The sequence below is a fragment of the Balaenoptera borealis genome (genome assembly GCF_965194805.1).
Source record: "Balaenoptera borealis genome assembly, chromosome: 13".
Taxonomy (NCBI): domain Eukaryota; kingdom Metazoa; phylum Chordata; class Mammalia; order Artiodactyla; family Balaenopteridae; genus Balaenoptera; species Balaenoptera borealis.
Window position 1 is genome coordinate 57,432,507 of NC_138870.1, and position 23,623 is coordinate 57,456,129.

The 23,623-nt window shown below is 39.3% G+C and overlaps 1 protein-coding gene across 1 annotated transcript in view; it reads right to left on the bottom strand.

Annotated features, from left to right (window-relative positions):
• Window positions 1-3,586: 3,586 nt before the first annotated feature.
• Window positions 3,587-23,623, bottom strand: part of IL26 (interleukin 26) — a 35,907-nt gene continuing 15,870 nt past the window's right edge. The window contains 2 exon segments of the mRNA XM_082352960.1: window positions 3,587-13,434; window positions 13,522-13,587. Of these exon segments, the coding sequence (XP_082209086.1) occupies window positions 13,348-13,434; window positions 13,522-13,587 (153 nt within the window). The 3' untranslated portion in view covers window positions 3,587-13,347.

The following is a 23,623-nucleotide window of genomic DNA, read 5'->3' on the forward strand; positions in this document are numbered from 1 at the left end:
AAGTCATCAGATAACTGAGATGAGAGAAAGTAAGGCACAAAAGGCAGCTCAGAGTAAAACTTTGTAGGTTACGGTTTTAGTCTGTTTCCTAATAACTATGTGATATTACTGAAAATATTTAACATCCCCAAGCCCCAGTTTCTATAGCCACAGAAAACACAAAATCAGTAATACCTTTGCTCACCGAAAACTAATACAGCATTGTAAATCAACTATAATTTAAAAATTAAAATTAAAATTTAAAAAAATTAATAACAAAAATAATACTACCTTTGCTACTTCTCAGTCATCGTGAGGATCCTTCAGATCTGTGCAAAAATGCTACCTCATCAGTGAGCCTTTTCCTGACCATATCCTTTAAAGAGTGAACCATCCCCTGCCCTGACCCCCCTCCCAGCTTGATTGCTCTGTTTAGTGCTTGTCATCATCTGACATACTTTATTTTTTTCTGGTAAGAATATTTAACATGAGATCTACCCTCAACAAATTTTTAGTGTACAATATAGTATTGTTAACCCTAGGCACACTGTTGTACAGATCTCTAGAACTAATTCACCTTGTGTTAACTGAAACTTTACACCCATGGAATAGCAACTCCCTATTCCCCCTCCCCACTCAACCCCTGGAAACCACCACTCTACTTTCCACTTCTAAGAGTTGGGCTATTTTTAGATATCTCAGATAAGTGGAATCATGCAGTATTTGTCCTTCTGTGACTGGCTTATTTCATTCAGCATGGTGTCCTCCAGATCATCCATGAGGTTGCATATGACAGTATTTCCTTCTTTCTCATGGATGAATAATGTTCCATTGTATATGTATACCATATTTCCTTTATACATTCATCTATCAATGGACACATAGTGTTTCCATATCTTGGCTATGACTAATAATGCTGCAGTGAACATAGGAGTGCTACCTGTTTGAGATCCTGATTTAAGTTCTTTGGAATACATACCCAGAAATGGGATGACTGCATCATATGGTAGTTCTATTTTTAAATTTTTGAGGAATTTCCATACTGTTTTCCAAAGTGACTACACCATTTTGCACTCCCAGCAAAAGGGTACAAACCTTCCAATTTCTCCACATCCTCACCAGCACTTCTTATCTCTTGTTTCATTTTATTTTGTTGATAATAGCCATCCTAACAGGTATAAGGTGATATCTCACTGTGATTTTGATTTGCATTTCCTGATGATCGGCAATGTCGAGCACCTTTTCAGGTACCTATTGCCCATTTGTATGTCTTCTTTGGAGAAACATCTATTCAAGTTCTTTGCCCATTTTTTAATCAAGTTATTTGGGTTTTTTTGCTATTGAGTTGTGTGAGTTCTTGATATATTTTGGAAATTAACCTCTTACCAGATATATGCCTTGCAAATGTTTTCTCCCATTCGATAGGTTGCATTTATATTTACTTCTTTATTTGTTTATTGTTCATACCCCCCCAACTAGAATGATATTTTCATCTATTTAACCTTTAAAACAGAGCCTGACACATAACAAGTAAAACAAATCAATCTTTGTTGGCTAAATAAAATTTTTAAGTGATCAAATTTATGGAAACACTTGGAAAGTGATATTAGGTTCAATCAGCAGAATTGGAAATACAGTTGACCTTTGAACAACTCAGGTTTGAATTGCATGGGTCTGCTTACATGTGGTTTTTTTTCAGTAGTAAATACTGAAGTACTATAGGATCCCACGCTTGGTTGAATCTGCAGATGTGAAACTGCATATACCAAGGAACTGTGGTTACGGAGATACGGCAAATTTGTAGGGCCAACTACAATCTAATAGGGGGATTTTCCACTCTGCAGGAGAGTCAGCGCCCTTAACCCCACCCCCCACCCTTATGTTGTTCAAGGGTCAACTGCGATATCAATGAAATCAGGTACATATGAAAGTTCAATATATATTTATAGCCAATCATTGATAACACTGGGAAACTAACTGATAGGAAATAGTCATTGTGGGCTACTGTGGCCACGGAAGAATCCGTAGACCCAAGGGGATCATGAAGAAAATATAGAATTGGGTGGGAAATGGAAGAATAAAGAGGGCATTGGAGCTGGGCAAAGCAGCATATACAAGATCATGAAAGCAGAATAAGCTTGCCTTATAGGGTGGCTTTTTAAAAAATGGACTAGTCTTCAAGGGAAGAATACATTTCAAGGACTAGTGAGAGATGGATTTGTAAACTCATTCAGTCACTTATTCAACAGATGCTTATTGAGTACCTACTACATGCTGGCTTTGAGTGAGGACTGGTGATAGTTGAGGGCCTGATGATGGACTCTTTGAACATCAGACTAACAGTTTGGAAGATGCTTGTGCTATCCCATGGGGTTGTTACTATTTTCAAGATTAACAAAATAGTATACTCAGGGTGCTTTGTAAGCCATTATATTCTATGATGATATACATCTCTATTGTTACCCAGCTGGAGATTGATGTGGTGAAAACCTCATGTTAGGCCATATATTTAACCAGGTGGTCACAGACAGTATATTTCTGAAGATCACATGGTATTTCAGAATTTAGAAAGCATGGTTGTGGGGAAAATAGAAAAGCCATAAAATAGATTAAGCACCATCAATCAACAGACCTGTTTCACGCTTTAAGAACAGAAACTGCTAGAATTAAGTGATAAACTCAATCTTTCCCAGAATGGATCCAGACCTTTACAAAAATTGTTCTGAAACTAATAAAACATTCTTCTGTTACCTCATTTAAAAGTTGCTGGGTGGAAAATTACAAGTGACTAAAGGAAACTGATCACTGTCTATAAGATCCAACATCTACTAGAAAAATAGAGAAAAAGCAAACCTACATCGTGTGCCTCAATGCACTCTTCTGCCACAAATTAACCAGTTTAACAGCAAGAATCGTTTTTCTCAAAACATCTCTTATTACTTTTATCCTCAAAGAACTGATCATGCCTCTTTTCATTCTGACAAACTTGTCAAAACCTTTGCTACATGTAATGGAAAATGCCTCATTAATTCATCCCTGTGATTTTTGAGCCCCTACTATGTGCTAGGCTCTCATTAAAGGTTGGCAGAACAAAGAACAATGAGGCATAACCCCTCCTCTTAATGAGTTTTGATTCGGTGAGAGAGTTAGACAAGGGAGTCAAAGGTTGCAGTATGCTGTGATAAGTGACATATTGTATTTGGCAGGTATCGTGGCAGCCAGAAGAATCCAGGGGAGGAATCTAACAAGGCTAGAGATGGGAGTAAGAATATGAGGTAGATGGGTAAGCTCACAAACTATTTGGACAAGACCTCTGTTCTCATGAAGATGGTCAGGCATGTCATCTGGAAGGAAGGGACACTTGAGCTAAGACCTGAATGAGAGGAGTCGGCTGTGCAAAGAACTGGAGAAGAACATTCCAGGGAGAGGAAGTAGCAAGTGCAAAGGCCCCAGGCAGTGAACTTGGATGTTTCAGAAACAGAAAGATCAGCAAAGAGATGAGGTCAATGAGTTCACGTAGGACTTTCTACACCAGATAATAAGGTTTATTCTCAGTGCAAGGGAAGCCACTAAAAAGTATCAAACAGGAAGGGATATGCTTTGACTTACAGTTTTTAAGTTCTCTCTGGAAGCTATGTTGAGGCTAGATTCCGGGGCAGGAAGTGGGTGGAGACAATGAGACCAGTAAGATGTGAGGCTTTTGCAGAGACACCAGTGTATACCAATAGGGGAAGGAGAAGCAGAAGGATTGGGGATGTATTTGGGAGATAGAACTGAAAGGACATGCTGGTGAATTTGGTTTGGGTATGGGAGAAGAGAATAAATCAAAGATAACCCTAGATTGTTGGCTTTAGCAGTTGAGTATGTGCTAATTTATCATATCATAATAATAAATCATGCTTTATTGTTTTTATTATGCCCCAGTCACAGCTCTAACCACTTTACATATATTACCTCATTTAATTCTTACAAACAACACTACAAAATAGATACTATTACCATCACCCCTATTATACAGATAAGGGAAGGGAGGAATAGAGAGATTAAGCTTTTAATTTTCAGCCTATGTTTGAACCCAGGCTCTACTCATTCCAGAATTTGTGTGCTTAACCGTGACATTATTCTATTTTGTATTTCCAAGTTGCTGAAGACTAGAGGTTGGACGGATTTTAGAAGGTGAGACAAAATTTCTGTTTCTGACATATTATGTTTTAGATGCCTTACATGGAAATGTCAGGTACAAAGTTGGATGGGTGATTACGGAAGTCAGGTCAAGCTGGAGACATTAATGGAGTCATCAGCACACAGATAGTACTTAAAGCCATGGGGTTGAATTGGATATATCTAATAGCAATCTGTAATACAGTTTAGAAGAACCTCCAAACCACGTCCTGGGGTCCTCTAATTTGTAGTTTTCAGACAGAAACTCACTTGAAAGACTGAGAAGCAGCATTCAAGCAAGGTAGAAAGAAACTCAGAAGAACACGGATTCCCAGAAACTGAGAGATTAAAGTATTGGCTTGTTCTCAGCCAAGCTCCGTCCTCATGGTGGCAACATGGTTGCAGTGGTTCAGCCTATAACCTTTCAAGCTTAAGACTCATAGGAAAGAGAGACTTTTCCCAGGAAGCAAGTCCTGGGATTCTGTCTGAATGGACCTTCTTAAATCATGGGCCCATTTCTCAATTCTACACCAATCACTGCAACTAGGGAGCTCGAAGTTAGGGTCCCATTCATGATGTATGGATGAAAAGCTGGGATTCCATCATCCACTGTAGCTTGTAATTTGCGTGAAACTATCACCAGAATTTTGAAAATTACCATGGATGTAAAGTATTAGAGGGACCTAATTTCTATGAAGAGAATTCTTTCTCACCTGTTCCAAAGAATCTCAAAAGATTTTTTTACCATACGAAGGCTGCCCACACTCATGGTTGCCCATATCTAACCCTCAAATATGCCTTCTCAGTCTATGCCGCTCTAAGCCTGATCTCAAGTGGGCAGGACTCAACCATAAATGATATGGGTAAATGGAAAATAGAAAATCACCAGAGCCTCATTTCATGTCAACCGCTTTGCAAACAGTTCTATTTAAAGGAAATGTAACCACATGGTTGGGAAGCCATTTCACCCACTCTCTTGCAAGAGTTTCTATCATAGAAGAGTTTCTGTCATAGAAAGTGAGGTTAGGAACCAGCCATGGTTAGGATTTTCAGCATCCTTGGCAACAAGGGTTTTCAGTTTTCTTCCCTTTCTCTCTGAACGCACTGTTCACTCACTCACTTATTCATTCAAGAACAGTTTATCGAGCACCTACTTGGATAAGGCACCATTTAAGTACCGGAGACACAACAGTAAATGAATCATGCAAAAACCCCTCCTGTCATGAAACTTAAATTCTAGTAGAGGGAGACAGGTGACACTAAGTAAAAATAATACGTAAGTAAGTTATATAAGAGTGTACTATGGAGAGGGGAAAAAGGGATGTGGAGGGCTATGGTAGGAGGTGTGAAATTTAAAGAGGCTGGCCACCTCTCTTAGACACTTTTTTCTGCGCCAACTACCTTTACGTAGGAAGAATTTTTTCCTAATTATTAAAAACATAAAACCAGTGATGCATGAAGACATTTCGTGGAGGGGGAGGCATGGGGCCCTGGAGGACCCCAGTTTACCAGCCCTGGTTTTCAAAGGCTCCTGGGAGTGCAGGGATCAGAGTTCATTCTTGGGAAAGTGGAGCCAGCAGGACTCATCCCAAATCGGCTGGCATGATGGGCTGTCTTGTTTTGGGGGGTGGGGAGCAGATGGAATTGGGCGAAGCTTTGGACAGGAGCTGAAAAAGCAAGCTGGGGGTTTCCTTACCCCTGGAGGACTCTGAGTCCCCACCTCTACCCTCCCACAGCAAATGCAGACCCCTACATTTACGGCTGGGCTTTTCCCTCTCCCTTGCACATCCAGCGCAGCAGAGGGATGGGGTGATGCACTCCCCAGTCTCAGCTGGGGCACACAGGCAGAAGCCATCCACACTGCAGTCTCTTGCTGACAATGCGGACTTTGTCGGGGTAGAGAGGAAGCACAATATATTATCCAGGACATGCGTCTACTAAATTATTTGAAATGTTAAAACCAATTAAAATGTATTTTTTAGTTAGGTTTGGGTACGACTTCAGACTTATTATTGAATAAATGGCCTGACATTTTGGGGGTATGTATCTCAGAAAAAGAAAATGTAAGTGGAGTATATATAGGAAAAGATGATCTATTGAACAAGTTGTCAGAGGCATGCAAACTAAAACAATGTGATGCCATTTTCAACCATCAGGCTGGCAAAAATGGAAAAGTATTGATGATATCCGGTGCTAGCAAAAATGTGGGAGAAATTAACAATGGAAGAGTTGTGGGGGAAATTTGCCGGTATTTAGCGTATATTCTGGGGAAAATTTGCAGGTATTTAGCATATATTCTGCCCCCGCAATCTTGCTTTTAGAAAGTATTCCTATAAAGATAAAAGCACAGACCAGGATATACATACAAGGATGCTCGTCACCGCCTGTTTTATACGGACAAAAAAATGAAACAACAAACTGGAATGGTTGAATCAATTATGCTGTACTCATTCCACAGAATATTTTGTAGCTAATTAAAATCAACTTATATATAATATATACATACTTGGAAAGACATTCCTGATGTGTTAAGTGGAAAGAGCTAGTTAAAAGGTAGAATAAATGGTGTGATACCACTTTTATTTCTAAAAAAGGGGAAGATGTGTGTGTGTGTGTGTGTGTGTACATAATATGTATTATTGTTCTTGCTGATGAAAATAGAAAAACTGTGGGAAGAGCTCTAGCAAACCATCACCATTGGCTCGCTTGGGAAGGTGGTGATACAGAGGTAGAACCATATAATTGTTTTTTCTTTATATGCCTTGATAGTATTTCAGTAATGAACCAAGATCCCAGCCGCCAGCAGCAGCAGTGTTCACGGGGCTGAGTGTTCCCCAGTACATCTGCCACCAGTGTCTGTGTCCCCACGGGAATAGCAGCCACTCCTCTGCCTCTCCAGGAGAATGTCCAAGACCAGCAGGCAGGTCTAGCCCAGGCTCCTATCAAATTACTGCTTTTGCCCTATGTCCTAGTGTGCATGAGGCTTTGTGTGTGCTCTTTGAAAGCAAAGATTCTATTTCCCCCAGTCCTATGGGGCTCCTGCAATTAAGCCCCACTGGCCTTCAAAGCCAAATGCTCTGGGGGCTTGTCTTCCTGGTGCCGGACCCCTAGGCTGCGGAGCCTGACATGGGGCTCAGAACTCTCATTCCTGTGGGAGAACCTCTGCAATCTAATTATTCTCCAGTTTGTGGGTTGCCCACCTTGGGGGTGGGTATGGGATTTGATTATAGCACGAGTCTGCGCCTCCTACCCATCTCATTGTGGTTCCTTCTTTATGTCTTTAGTTGCAGGAGATCTTTTCTGGTAGGTTCCAATCTTTTTCATCGATGGTGGTTCTGCAGATAAGTGTGATTTTAGTGTGCTCGTGAGAGGAGATGAGCTCAGGGTCTTTCTACTCTGCCATCTTGGCCGCTCTCTACTCTTTACCTTGAATTAAATTTTTCCTGCAAATTGATTTTATTGACTGTTTCCAGGAAGTGCGATACTCCCATGTCATAGTTGTGTGACTTTTTTTCATGGATGACCCAAGGCTTTCTTCTGCAATAAAAATGAGGTTGTTACCATTGTTTTTAAAAAATGCTCCAGGAATTTCTTCTCTGTGGAATTCCTCTTAACAGGAACTCAGACCAAGGTTTTTGTTTTATGGGATAAAATTTCCAAGATGTACTTAACTCTGTTCTTCCTAAACCCGGGCCACCTGCAGCAGCAATTTCTTCCAGCCCCTATTTTTATAATTTTTAAAAACTCTAATAAAGTATAAAAGAGAAAAGGAAGGGGATGACGCAGAGAAAACATGGCCCCAAGAACTCAACAAGGATTCATTAAGAACAATTGTGGATTCAACTGGAAGAGAGTAAGTTTTAACTATTGAAAGCACACAAAACAATGCCATTTGAGAACAGGTGGGAAAACGAAGCTGTTTACTGGAGAAGAGATTAGGTGGGAGGAGATGATGAAGTTGAGATGGAAACAAAAGGAAATGATGGATGTCTGCAAATATTTAATGTGTGGCTGCATCAGCTGATATCCATTCTCCCACCACTCACAGTATGGAACCCTCAGTTTTTAGCTGGATGCATGGCTACCCCAAATAAAGGCTGCATTTTCCACCTTCTTTGCAGCTGGGTGTGACTCTAAGTTCTGGCCCTGGTCTGTGCACACACAGGGTGTATGTAACTTCCAGCTTGAACCTTTGAATCTCCCCTCCCCCAACATACCTCCTAAGTAACCCACCTGTCCTATGGAAGATGGGTCACAATTACTCTAAACCCCGAGTTTTGGAACTAGGAAAAATATATGACAAATTTCAGGAGGGTAGATTTCAGATCAATATAAATAATTGTCTGATAGACAAGATCATTCGGAGAGAGAGGGGGCTTTTCCATGAGGTAGTCTTCCTTAATTGTAAGTGGTCAAGCATATGCTAGATGGGAACAGTGTTATAAAGAAGGTTCCAGTATAACATGCAAAGTTGACAATGCGCTCTTATTGTTCCTTTCAAATTATGAGATTCTATGCTCCTAAGAAGTCCAAATTTCAAGGCATTTCTCTGTTGGCCCAAAGGAGATACTAGAATCTCACTGAAGTTTACTTTTCTGAGTCCTGGTTTACAACAAATCCATAGAAAATGTAAAACCCTAGAGTCATCCTAGGCTATTTCCTCAGCACCAATCCCTCCTCAACCAGTTGGTCACTGAGTTTTATCAGTTTTACCTCCTAAATATCTCCCAAATCCATTTCCCTTCTCCAGCCTCACAGCCATTGTTTTTTTTCCATCGTTCCATTCCAAAAATACTTCCTGAATGCTTGCTATATGACAGCACCATGCTAAGCACTGAGGACATGATGCTGAATAAGACTCAGTCTGTGTCTTCGAGGAAGAGATAAGGAAGCAAATAGAGAGTTACAATATGATGTGGTAAATGTTATGCTGTGCAAGAGACATAAAACACAGCCTGGGAGTCGGGGCTGGGAGGAGGGATCCAGGAAGGCTTCCTGGAAGAGGCAACACCTGAGCAGAGTCTTCAAGGCTAAATTACCTCAAACTTCACCTCCTTAGTGCAGTGTGTCTGACCTCCACCCCGCTGCACCTTCTACATAGCTCCTTTATTGCTTATATTTTACCGTGTGATTGTTTACCTTCCTATCTCCCTTCCTAGATCCTAAATTGCTAAAAGAAACTATGAGTTTTATTGATAATTATGACCTCAGCCACGACCACACGACTAGCAGATAGTAAGCATTCAGTAAATGTTTCCAGAATTGATTGGTTTTCATTTTAGTTTTTAGTTAACAACTCTTAGCCCTAGTGAAGGAATCGACTCTCCTGACTTCTTAGGCTGTGTGGTCCACAGCACAGTTCTGCATCTGCTTTTGAGAGTTTCTGCTGCCCTTCTGCTCAGCCTGACTGAGCTTTCGCTTTTTGTTCCTTCCACCGTGTGTACATCTGACCTCTCGTGAAGCCTCCTTAACCGTGACTCGCATAGCTTCCCTCCCTGGGAAGCCGCGTGGACCATGGCTACCTGGACAGAGACTGCTCTCCTGGTAGGGCTGACAGGACAGGAGCAGGGCTGTGCTGCCATCCCAGCATCCCCTGCGGAGAGCCATAGTCATCGGCCCCATGGAATGACTGACTGGGTGAGCGTGCTTTCATACCTCCATCTCTGGAAACAATGACAGGAGCTCTGAAACCTAAACATCGTGGCTTGACTTCTTCTAAACTGGTCTCTGTGGGTAGGTTAAAATGATCAAGTTCGAATTTCCAACTATTTCTCTAAGTTGGAGCAGAATGAGGCAGTGGAAATTCATTACAATGCAGTGTTTCCCAGTGTCTGAAGCACACCCCGCCTGGGTTTCGCAAGATGATTCTACGTGGTACACTTGTGAACATGTTTTAGTTGAGAACATATTTGTTTAAGTTGAATGACCTATTTGAATAGTCATATATGTATTTACAGTTACCTCTTATTTGGGGCAAGTAAAAAAGTATGTTGATTTAAATTCTTTGTTAAGGTAAATAATAACATAGATGTTCTTAGAGGACTTGGGTTGGAAAGCATTGTTATCTCACAGTCTTCAAGTTTCATGCCAACCAGTGAAGATTATGGCAGCAGAAATGCCAGAGCTGAAAGAAACCTTGGAGGCTATCTAATCCAATTTACTACTTTATTCACTTAACAATTATTTATTGGGCACTTACCATGTATAAGGAGCAGAACTGCAGTGAATCCGAGAGGGACAGTCTAGTGGGAGAAACAGATGTTAAATCTACAGAAGAATTATAATTATGACAGGTTCTGTGAAGTAAAGAGTGTACAAAACCATTAACAACAGGATGATGTTTCAATAAAATCGTAAAGGTTCAGGAGAAATGAAGCAGGCAGAGCAGGGCTCAGGGTAGTGGGGGCAGGTGGTAGGAGAGAAGAGAGTGTGTGAGGTCCTTTGAGGGCACGTGTCTGGAGTAAAGAAAGACCTCAGTCCCCCACTCTGCAGGTATCTGTACAGATCACCCGTGGTAGCTAATTTCAATCAGGATCCATCCAGAAACGGAGGCCCAGGAAGTGAATTAGCCTGACATTGGTCACACATCCTAAGAGCAGCAGGGCCAAGGCCTCGGTCCATTCTCTCAAGAGTTCACACATTCACCGTGTGCTGATGTAGTGCCCTGCGTCCAGACCCTGATCTGGATGCTGGGGACCCTCCAGAGAACAGAACAGACAAAAGTCCTGCCCCGCAGAGCCTATATTCTGACATGGTGGAGACAGTCAATAAACAAACAAGTCAGTACAAGCACGCCGGTGCGAGGGCAGTGTTTAGAGAACAGTGATGGGGAAGGAGGTTGATGCTTTGTATGGATGACCTGAAGGAAGTAGGGACGAATCGGGTGTCTGGACCACACTGAGGGCTGTTTCCACCACTCCACACTACTCACTGGTTCTCAGGCTCCTTCTGCCCTCCCTGTGTTAGGAGCAGATTCAATGCCCTTAACTCTAATTATCTGCTGTCAGACAAAACATTTTAATAGGAAACATAGTCTCCTAGGTATGATCCAGGAGGGATCTGCTAGAAGGAATCTCCCCCTATGAATGCTGAATGGCTTGGGGATTATAGAGCATCTCGTGGGTGTTTGGGGTTGTGCCGCCATTTCCCAAAATGCAGCCACCTCTGGCTCTGGTAAAGTCCAGAGTGGGACCTGTAATCAAAGGGAAGCTTTCACCCTGAGCCCACAGTGACCCCACCAAACACGGTTTCCTCCCTGTGCACAAGGATAACAGCTTCTCCCTTCTTAACTGCCTTTTCAGAATACCAGTCTTTACTCAAACACACTAAGACGACGCTTTTTCCTTTGGTATCTGAAAACAGTTTGTGAATAGGCACCAGCACGTGGATGTTGGTTTTCTGCTCGGTGATGATGTTTAAGTTCCTATCGTGCTTCAGCAGCCTTTTGACTCTTCTGGGCAAACGGAAGAATTTGGGAAACGATCCAACAAATAAAAACATTAAATTCAATCACCCCAAAGTACTGCGGAACACAGATGAAATTTTATCCCTAAGGACCTGAAGTTGGCAAATGAGCATTTCACAGCGCCTCTAACACCCGGCGTCCCTAAGTAATGGAACACCTAAGAATGCTTTGTAACCAAGATGGAGACTCCCAGCTCTGTGGAAGTACAGCACAAACTCAGCTGTGAGGGTGCCTGATCCTGGAAATCACCGAGGGCCCTGAAAGTGGGGCAATGAGAGGCCGTGGGTGCACCACTTCCTCTCAGGTCCAGGGGAGAGCCAGGGGGTAGATTCCTGATCCCCAAGATGCCAGCTCTTCCAGATGTTTCTCAACAAAGAAGGCTGCCCCATTACTGATGGCCTAGGAGCCTGCACTGGGAAGCCCTAAATCAACAGCACGAAAAGAAGACAGAGTCCCCCAGTCTCCCCATCGCCAATCCCCTCCACTCACCACACCTTTCCCTGACTGTGGATTTGTCTAACAATGAGGTCCCCAGTAGGATAAGACATGGGGCCACGGAGTGTTGATGGGGAAGGCAGAATAGAGAAGAGGCAGAGAACAAAGAAGTAATTTTGGACTATGAGATAAACCAAGAGAGGATAGTCCCAGGTGAACAGACTAATAACCATGCGATTGAAAAGAAGAACTGGATGGTGGGAAAGCAAGGTAGAGAGGAGGTTCCAAGGATGAAATCCACAAAGGCCTTCGGGAAGTCCCGCCTATTCATATCACAAAACACCAAGTCCTGGTGTTGTCTGTGTGCAGCAGAGGCACCATGGGTGCTTTGTGGAAGCGAACTGGCCATCACACAAATTGCTGTCTGAAACTGCCCATGCCTACAATGCCGAGGCAGGATCTGTTTAATGCAAAACAATGGTCAGGCAATATGACTCATTCAACTGAAGGGCTAGCTGTGTGGGTTAGGTTTTTAGATAGTAAGGAAAGTTTCCTGTGGTTGACTCTGAGCTGCCGTTCAGACTTCTATTTGGCCTCTACCAACTTTCTTAATTGTATGGCACCCAGAAGGAACATAATCAACGTTTCGGCATCATTCCAACTTGATTCCTTGTAGTCTGTGTAGCTTGGGTTATCTGTCAAAGGTGTTTCTAGTAAACCATTCCAAGCAGTTAGTTTGCATGTGTGTCCTACTTGATCTGATCTGGTAGTTACCCATTGTACTCAATGAAATTCTAGCATACTGTCCTAAAAAGGACATCCAGGAGAAAGAAACACAGCTTATTTCATTAAAATCAAAATCTATTAGGGGCTAAGTTCACACTGGGCATAATTTATAATCATCAAGCCCTTAAGTAGACAATAATCATATACACGGCATCTATGTAAGTCTCAATAACATTATATTGTATCCCAGAAATCTGTCATTTTCTATGCACAAATATTATATGATTTAATTCTGGTTATACACCTTTAGATTAAACTTATGCAATGCACTTAGGAATGACAAAACATGTTCAGGATGAAAACATTCTTTGAAAATACAGAAAATGTGCATATTAGTGACAACTTACTTACCTCCAAAATTTTATTACATTAAATTCCTCTAGTCTATTCTGAATCATCTAATTTGCTGTTAGTACTATGTACAAAATTTTAAAAAGGAAATACACTGCTTTAAATTGATTTCTGGTTGTTCTCATTATATTTCAAAATAACAGTCAAATCAATCCACTTGGCTTCTTGCATTACTTAACGCTTTCCAGGAATTGTTTAATCCAGGAAAGAAGAATATCCAGTTCACTGATGACTTTGTAGATTCCTTTCTTTCCAATCTGCAGATAAAGTGGAAATATTAGAAGCAGAAATATTTCACATTTAAAAAAACAAAGCATTCAAAGACAAGAATTTGGAATACTTACCTCATAAAATTTTCTTTTCATCCTGGTAATGGATTTCATTTCTCTAGCTGATGAAGCACAGGAAAACTAAGAAATCAGAAGTAAATACAGAAAATATTGTTGAAAAAGGGCTAATAATATTCACTCTTCCATTCACTCAACCAACATTTTTTGAGCAGGTATAATGTGCTGGGCATGATATACATTGGCAAATAAATAGTACCTTGTCTCTATCCTCACAGAGCTTATAGTTTCACGGGGGAGAGAGATGATAAATAAGAAAACAAATGGGGGCCTCCCTGGTGGCGCAGTGGTTGAGAGTCTGCCTGCCAAGGCAGGGGACACGGGTTCGAGCCCTGGTCTGGGAGGATCCCACATGCCGCGGAGCAATTGGGCCCGTGAGCCACAACTACTGAGCCTGCGCGTCTGGAGCCTGTGCTCCGCAACAGGAGAGGCCGCGATAGTGAGAGGCCCGCGCACCGCGATGAAGAGTGGCCCCCACTTGCCGCAGCTAGAGAAAGCCCTCGCACAGAAACGAAAACCCGACACAGCCATAAATAAATAAAGAAAGAAAGAAAGAAAGAAAGAAAAGAAAAGAAAAGAAAACAAATGAAAAATTAAAATTTCCAAATTACAATTAAAGCTGTGTTTGTAATGCATAAATTCTATGATAGGAATTTACAGAAATGAGCTGCTTTCAATTGGGTGATCAGAGATGGTTCTTTCAAGGAATGACATTTAAATTAAGATCTGGAAAAGGAGAAGGAGCCAGCTATATGAGGAAGTGAAGAAAGAAAATAGGCGTTTGGGGAGGATGCACAGGAGAGAATAACTCAGGTAACCTGAGTGAAAGGTGTGCAAATGTCCTGAGGCAGGAAAGACCTAGTGCTTTCCAGAAACTGAAAGAAAGAAAGCACGGCTGGAGCAAGAGAGATATGGGAAGCATAGGAGATGTGAGAATGACAAGAAAAAAGTTTACTTTTTGAAAAATCACCCTGGCTGTTATATACATTGCACAGTACAATATTCAGGTGTTGATTGCCAGGAGAAAGCACCAGGAAATTAATATTAGTTTCTAAATTAGGAGGAGTAGCAAACTAATGTCTTGAGAAGATGGCTTGTACCTTGGCGGGGGGGAAACTGCCAGTCTCCTTTGAGGAGGTGAATTTTCAAACCCCATCTGAGCACAAGAATTGCTTAGGAGTCAAGTAGGAGGAAATTCTTCATCATCTTTTTTTCTCCCACAAATTTCCATAAGGTTAAATAGAGAAAAGGGAAGGGAAGAAAAAGGTGAAAGTGTCTAATTTATCTACTTAGCTTTTACTCATAAAACCTTAGCACTGGAATTGACCAAGGATATTATATGGTTCAATTCTTCTCAATTTACATAAAAGGAAACCAAGGCCCAAGGTGTCCCAGGATGTCCTGTCCTCGTGATGAAATAATGTCAGTCCATCAATAAAGATAATACGTAATTAAAACTAGAGAAATGGAAGCAGTTAAATGACAACACCTATTAAAACAAATAAAACACGGCCAACATCAACCCACAGGTCCCTTTAGACCAGAACACAGAGGAGAAGAGGGGACGGGGGAGGGGCAACATTCAGGTCTTTCTCTTATCAAGGGAAAATAACTGAAATGATTTGACAGTTATCTCCTGAATGCTGTTGCAGGGGCCTAAAGGTGGTGATGTTGTCATGACTCTGCCCAAATGGGGACTCTACCTTCAGGTCAGACCCCGCGTAGGAAGAGATTCTTCTTGTGAAAGGGGCTTTCATGATGAGGCACAGAAGAGTTGCAGACACAGAATACTCGGGTGAAAGTTTAGTCTGCAGGACTCACAAGTGCTGGACCTCCCTGTGATAAGAGCCGTGAATTTTTTTTTTACCATCTTTATTGGAGTATAAGTGCTTTACAATGTTGTGTTAGTTTCTGCTGTATAACAAAGTGAATCAGCTATATGTATATATATATCCCCATATCCCCTCCCTCCCACCCTCCCTATCCCACCCCTCTAGGTGGTCACAAAGCACCGAGCTGATCTCCCTGTGCTATGCGGCTGCTTCCCACTAGCCATCCATTTCACATGTGGTAGTGTATATATGTGCATGCCACTCTCTCACTTCGTCCCAGCTTCCCCTCCCACCCTCCCCGGGTCCTCAAGTCCATTCTCTACATCTACATCTTTATTCCTGTCCTGCCCCTAAGTTCTTCAGAACCATTTTTTTTTTAGATTCCATATATATGCGTTAGCATACGGTATTTGTTTTCCTCTTTCTGACTTACTTAGCTCTGTACGACAGACTCTAGGTCCATCCGCCTCACTACAAATCACTCAGTTTCATTCCTTTTTATGAAGAGTCGTGAATTAAGAGGACACTTCCTCCCACACCAGATCCTGTGAGGCAAAAACAATGCATGACAGATCCAGGACAATGGCAGCCAGTGTCAGAGCATACTGTCAGAAGGAATTCATTCCTTCATTAAACAAGCATTCATGAAGTGCCTACTAAGTGTCCGATCGTGTGCTAGGCACTCAAGACGTAACAACGAGCAAAACAGAGTTAGTAAATAGAACAGTGGTGGACAGGAAAATCAACAAAATATAAGATCCATATCAGAAGATAAAAATCCAGCAGTTCCAGGAGCTTCCTTTTTATCCCAATTCCCCTTCATGCGACGACAGAACTACTATGAAGATTGTTAGATAAAAATAATAGCAGTCAACATGTATTTTGTTAGTATTATGTATCAGGCACTGATCTGAAGGCTTTAGTTATATTAACTCATTCAGTCCTCACAACAACCCTATGAGGTAAGTACTATTTTTATCCTCATTTTATAGATTAGGAAAGCAAAGCATAGAAGTTAAAATTCTGCCTATTTTCACATAGTAAGTAGCAGAGCTGAGATCTGTAGTATTCTGACTCCAGAGTCCAGGGGAAATGTTGGAAATGTCTCTAAAAGACTAAGCTGATTGGCAGAGAGAGAGAGAGAGAGAGAGAGAGATTTCAACCTGAAAATGGACAATGCGATAATAAACAAAAGAAGAAATCCTCTGCTTGTTTGTGTGTGTGTGTGTGCGTTTCCCTTTGTTCATTTGTTTTTCAGATTGGAACTGCAAAAGCAAATTCTAGAAATACCAAGTCTAGTTCCAACCAAGTAGAGTAGCTATGGAAAAAACTTAGAGAATTCTGCCCATTATATTTTAAATGGAGAGTTTGATTAGATGCTAAATCCTTCTAGTCAGAAATTATCTAATATAAAAGTAGTTGGCCCAAATCTTGCAACTGGGAAAACAAAGAGGACTTCACAAAGAGAATCATTACTTGCTAATTCCAATACACTCGATCAAAGTTCTTAGATGCAAAGATCAATCACAAAGCACCAAATAAGCAAGTCACAGGGCATAATATCAAATATGCTTGTGTTGGGGTTTAAAGATTTCACACAGGAAGTGGGAGACCAAAGAAGTCAAGCAAATTCTGGACGTTACAGAAGCTGAATATCATGAAGGCATTCCTGCTGACTAGGTTCTCTGCCCAGAGAACTTGGGTCTGCAGTGTCTCCCATAGCAGGGTGGGAAGTACAAGAAAGGCTTCTGACTTCATCTAAGGTACAAGCTACCCTAAGAAGAGCAAGGAGAGTAGAAAAGGAGAAAAACAAGGTCGGGCAAAAAAACAAACAAAAAAAAAATCAAAACAAAACAAAAAATCACTTAACAGCGCCAGTGTTGCCACCAGAGCTCCACGGGTTTATGGGATGCTTTCTAGCACCTTGAGCTCCACTTACTACAAATGACTCCTAGTAAAGATCTGACGCAAGAGGTTTTCATTTTCCTCGCTGTTGTAAATATGTCTACAGACCCAGTAGGACAGCCTGATTTTACTGCTGTAATCTAGATTGCTTTGCTTGGAAGGAGGAATGTAAAAAAGAAAGATTTCCTTTACCTTATATTTCAGTGTATATAGTTCCATTTGCTGAAAACAGAATGCACAACCAAAGGGCAGCAGTTTTATTCTAAGAATGGCTGAATGATTTAACAAACTCAACCAAAGCAGATACAATCTAGACTAGAGGCAATTTATTAGTAGGGCTGGAATAACCAGAGACAGGCTCAAAAAAAAAAAAAATTGTGAGGTAGTCATGGAATAACAAACACAAGGCAACAGGCTAATCATTCATCATTAAGTCAATACATTTTTATTGCATGCTTACTATACGCTAGGCATGCAATAGTGTCTCTGCCCACATAGCAGAGATTTATTTAATTTATAAAAGTAACTTTCATGCTGAAAATTGCCTTGGGGCACAAGGGATGGCTCTTAATCTACTGACAGTGAAGCAAAATTACAATACTAAGTGATAAATGCTGTGATTTAAAACAAACAAACAAACTGCTCTGGCGACAAAGCAGAGGCAGCCCAACTGTGGGATGCCAGAAGACTTCCAGAAGGAGAAAACAAGTGAGTTGCATCTTGAAGGGTGACTAAGATGGAGTGGGAGAAGCAGAAAGAAGGGACGAGTAGGCAGAGGAGGCACCATGCTCCAAGGCTGGAGAGAGCAGAGATGATTTACACACCCTTTGGGTCTCAGCTGAAATCCTCAGATTCAATTATCTATGATATGGTCCCCAACCTCCGGCCCTCAACGTCCTCTTGTTTGCTCCCTTCATGGCACCTATGACAATCTGAGAGTTGCTGAAACTGGCTGAGAGCATTCTCAAGGAGTTCTGTACAGAAAGAGATATTATCTATCAATTTTTGTTGAATCCCCAGCTTCTGGAATAGTGTTAGCAATACTAGATACTCAGTAAGTGTTTCTTGAATGAATCAGTCAATGAATGAAATGCAAGCATGAGCTATGGCTTTGGGGCTTGCAAAGCCCACTGGTTTTAATAATAGTTTGAAGCATATCCTGGGCGTTAGTGAGCACTGTTTAAAACAATTGGATTAAAAAAATAAATACAATCCTTAGATCTGCATCTCCATTATCCTCAATGTGTTTGAAAAATCATGCAAATTTGTATTGTGTATTATAACTAAAGCAAAAATGGATAATTCCTCTCCACTGATAATTCTGAGGAAAGAAATACTTAGGCCAGGGAGTGGATAGCTACACAAGGCATAGTCTCTCACCCTGTATTCTCATGAATAACGAACTCAAATCCTTTCTACAAAGAGTTTTATTATACTATAGCCTTTTATGAATATATACAGTGTTCTCACAACCACTGGAGGAATGTAAAACCATACATAAGATCTTATATATATATATATATTTTTTAGCCTCAGCATACAACTTCAGACAGGATTGTAACCATCTCTTTTTGTTTTGTTTTGTTTGGGGATTTTGTTTAGTTAACCTTAATAGTTAAGATAGGTCCTACTCTGGCCTTGGTTTCCTGAAACTTTCTTTCCCCCATATTGCAAATAACAGATAAGGATTCAGATTAAAGATTAAATTAACTTAATTTTACTATATGACAGTGGATGTAGAGTTTTAAGCAAATCTTATTTACTTTTTGCAGTTTTTTCCTGTGAGGTCTTACAAATATTATCTGAGGTGCACTTAAAATAACAGGTGAGAAAATTATATCAGGGTAGCCTGTTTTGAAAATAGATTTATAAAAATTAGTTTAGCAAAAAATGGACACCAGGACATCGACACAAAAGTACTGAGACCATAAATGTTCATAGGAAATCTGGAAGTAAAATTTAAAACTCAGCATTATTGGATGAAAGCAGGACTATATTTGCAACCAAGGAGGCTGCATGAAAGGAGGAAAAAATGACTAAACGATTAGCCAGTGCTTTTCCTCAAAACCAAGTTCATAATCAGACATTTAATTAAAAGATAATTACAGATATTCAATATCTGAGTAAATGGGTATCAGAAGAGTTTACAAAACATCATCCTATTTCTATACTCTGTATAACTGAATCATCTGATATAAAGTATATATAATCTCACCTACCTACAGTAATCTTAGACCCTCATAAAACATTTCTCCATGTTCCAATCATAGGAAAAAAACTAGAAAGAGTTTCTAAATACCTTAAATACAAACATATACTAGGGTAGGCATAACTTTATTGCTGATTTTTTAAAATTCTCAGCATAATAATCATTCATCAGAATGAGTCCATGCATCGATGTTAACTAGACTTATTGTGGTGATTATTCTGCAACTGATACAAATATCAAGTCATTGTGTTGTATACCTGAAACTAATATGATGTTATATGTTAATTATACCTCAATTTAAAAAAAGAATGAATCCATGCAATTTTGCACATGAAATGGTAGAGTTATGCCCCATAATTTTGACAGAAAAGTTATATATCATTAACCAAGGAATGAATTTGTCAGAAAACAGATTCTATAATATTATAATTAGAAAATATACTTACCAAGATTAAAACCAACGATTCATAAATGATCTCTTTATCTTTCAGTTAAAGTAATACCATAAATAAAACACTAACATTAGGCACTAAAAATGTATTTGATTGTTTAAGAGAACCACTCCTTAGTTGGAAAAAAGAGGACATGAGAACTGAAAAGCCTAAAATATTTACTGAGTTTGCCAACCCCTGCTCTAGATAGTTTCCTGAGTCTGCCCCACCTGGTCTTACTGTACCCCAAGGTTCTCACTGCTGGGACCCTAGTAACTGACCAGAGATTATCTACAAAGAACATTTTATTTTTTTCTGTAACCTCCTCTTCAAAATTAGGGCTATAGTGGGTGAAGTGAACAGTGCTATACTGTTGAACTTAATGAGATAAAAAGAAAAAGAGAAGGAAGGGAAGGAGGAAGGGAGGGAGGAAGAGAGACCACCAGAGTAGAGAGGAAGAAATAGGAATTTTTAAATGTAACTTCTAAGAAAGATAGTGATAGAATATTCTAAGTTTGAATATTCTAAGAATGTGCACTTTAATTCTGGTAATTTTTTTTTTTAAAGAACAGCACAGTTAATGTTACTATTTATAAAGAAGACATAAGGGTGTGTACTCATAAACATAAAATTAACTAGTACTTTTCCAATGTGAGTTGAATAGTTATCTAAATTTAACATCATCTTCCAATTTATACAGGAAGATTTGTTCGGTTCTTGTAGAATAAACGGATCTTAAGTGCTAAACATTAAGAGGTTCTTAAAAAAAAAAAAAAAAGAGAACCACTCCTTTGGAAATTGTTGAGAAAATGTAATTGGAAGAAAATTAGTGTTCTGTGTGTGGAAAGCAATAAGAAAAGACAGTGACAATTTTACAGAACTACTACGTTAGGCGCTTTGATATATTATCTTATTTAATTCTTCTAACAACAGCAAGATGAGATTATTGGTATTGTTGAAAACAGGTTTAGGACTTTGCAGTTAATGAAAGAATAAAACAGAGTTCGTCTCACTTCCTACTTCTGTTTTTATCAGTTCAATCAATTGCAATTTTTAAAATATTTGAAATTACAAGGATAAACAATTGGCAGTGCTTCACAACTTGATAAGCTAGTTGCAACTGAGGATACAAATTATTTATCAAACATCCTACAGGAATTGGAGACACAACTATTCTATTTGCCAAGACTTACCAGACTTTAAAATTAATTACATACAATTAAAGTAAAGAAATGGAGCTCTTTAATTACCAATTACTATTCAGGCTCTCAAAATGTTAATTAAAGTAAATGATGAAATCTTGAAAGCTAATGTAATTTTTTTCAGTTTCAACTTTGATCACTAGCAATTAGGCAAATTATTTTATGAATTCAACTAAGCAACTACTAAGTTCGCTTTCAAGTCTGAGAGTATTTGAGTTCTATAAGAATCTTTAAAATGTCTTCTAACATATACCAACTTTCCAAATACCATTAGGGCAAATACCATGGCTAACAAAGATTAAAAATAAATATATTTATGTTACCCATAACTTTTTTTCTTTAAACAGTTATACACCTGAATTACCCAAATCAGACTAATTTTTTTAAAATTTTTCTTTTATATTGGAGTATAGTTGATTAACAATGTTGTGTTAGTTTCAGGTGTACAACAAAGTGATTCAATTATACATGTATCTATTCTTTTTCAAATTCTTTTCCCAATTAGATTGTTACAGAATATTGAGCAGAGTTCCCTGTGCTATATAGGTTAACCATTTTATTCTTTTTTTTGTTTTTCAGGATTTAAGCACAGATCTGTGTGAGTTTATATATTTATTTTTTTGGCCGCACCCTGCCTGTGGCATGTGGGATCTTAGTTCCCCGACCAGGGATCGAACCTGTGCACCCTGCATTGGGAGTGTGGAAATACGTAATATTTTATTAGGTGCTGCAAAATTCTTAGAATGTTCTCAGAAACAATAAGATGACATTCAAATACAGTGGTACTGGGATTCCAGACCTTGGGGTCTATCATGAAAATTACTGTAGTTTTGTATCTTAAGAGTGGCTCGAGAAGATGCCAGTCTTAGTGGACTTATAAAGAAATCCCAAAGGCAGGTAGCTTATAGAATCAGAAAGACTTCTCAAAAATAAAAAAATAATTTAAATCCATGAGTTAATAATGAAACTAAGAGAAAATAACAACTCATTGATCACCCTGGAAGAATGTTAGAAAATCAATTCCTTATATTCAAAAGTGGTAAATAAAGAAAAAGAATTACATGTTTATTCTGCCTTTCTTATACGATAAGTTCCTCAGGACAGCCAAATAGTAAGGAGTAAGTTCTCTTTACAGAATTATCTCCACTTATAAACAAAGTAGGCATAATAGAATTTTAAAAGCATCATTTTTCAGTTTTATGAATTAATAGATCAAAACAATAATTATCAATGACTGCTAACATAGAAATAGAGGCCATATAGTGCATTCTAGAAGCTAAAAGAAAGATTGATCATGTTAAGTAGGAAAAGGGAAAATATTAAAAAGACCAAATTCAGACTTCTAGAGATAAAAACTACAATGTCTAAGATGAAAAATATACTGAATGGGACTAAAGCAGATTAGATACTACAGAATAAAAGGTTTATAAACTTGATTATGTAGCAATAGAAACTATCCACAATGAAACACAGAAAAACACTGAAAAAAACACAGAATCAGTGAGCTGTGGGACAATTACCAATGGCCTAATGTATATGAAATTAGAATTTCAAGAATAGAAGAGATAGAAGGAGGTACAGAAAAATTTTTTTTCTGAAAAAATAATGGCCAAAAACTTCCAAATTTGATGAAAACTATAAACTCACAGACAGAAGAATTTCAATTGACTCCAAGCACATAAAGCATGAAGAAAACAAACCAACGCACATTATAATTAAATTGCTTTAAACAAGTAATAAAGAGAAAATCTTTAAAAAGAAAGAAAGCCAGAAAAAAAGGATACAACATAAGAACAAAGATAAGAATGGGAGAAGATTTCTTGTCAGAAACAAGCCTGGAGACAATGGGGCAACACCATTAAAGTATTGAAAAAAAAACTATCAACCCCAAATTCTGTATTCAGAAAAAATATATTTAAAAAATAAAGAGGAAATAAAGGCTTTTTTTCTGACATAAAAAACTGAATGTATTCATCACCAGTAGAACTATACTACAAGATCTGTTAAAGGACAAATGCTGGAGAGGATGCGGAGAAAAGGGAACCCTCCTACACTGCTGGTGGGAATGCAAATTGGTGCAGCCACTACGGAAAATAGCATGGAGGTTCCTCAAAAAACTAAAAATAGAGTTACCATGCGATCCAGCAATCCCGCTCCTGGGCATATATCTGGAGAAAACTCTAATTTGAAAAGATACATGCACCCCTATGTTCATAGCAGCACTATTCACGATAACCAAGACATGGAAACAATCCATTTTTTTTTTAATGGGCAAAATATTTGAACAGACGCTTCACCAAAGACAATATATAGGTGGTAACTAGGTAAATCAAGAGATGGTCAACCTCATTAATGATTGGGGAAATGCAAATTGAAAGCACAATGTAATACCACTACACTCCAGCTAGACTGGCTAACATTTTTAAACACTGACCATATGAAGTGATAGCAAGGATACTGAGCAATTTTAACTCCCAGACACTACTGGTAGAAATGTAAAATGATTCAACCACTTTGGAA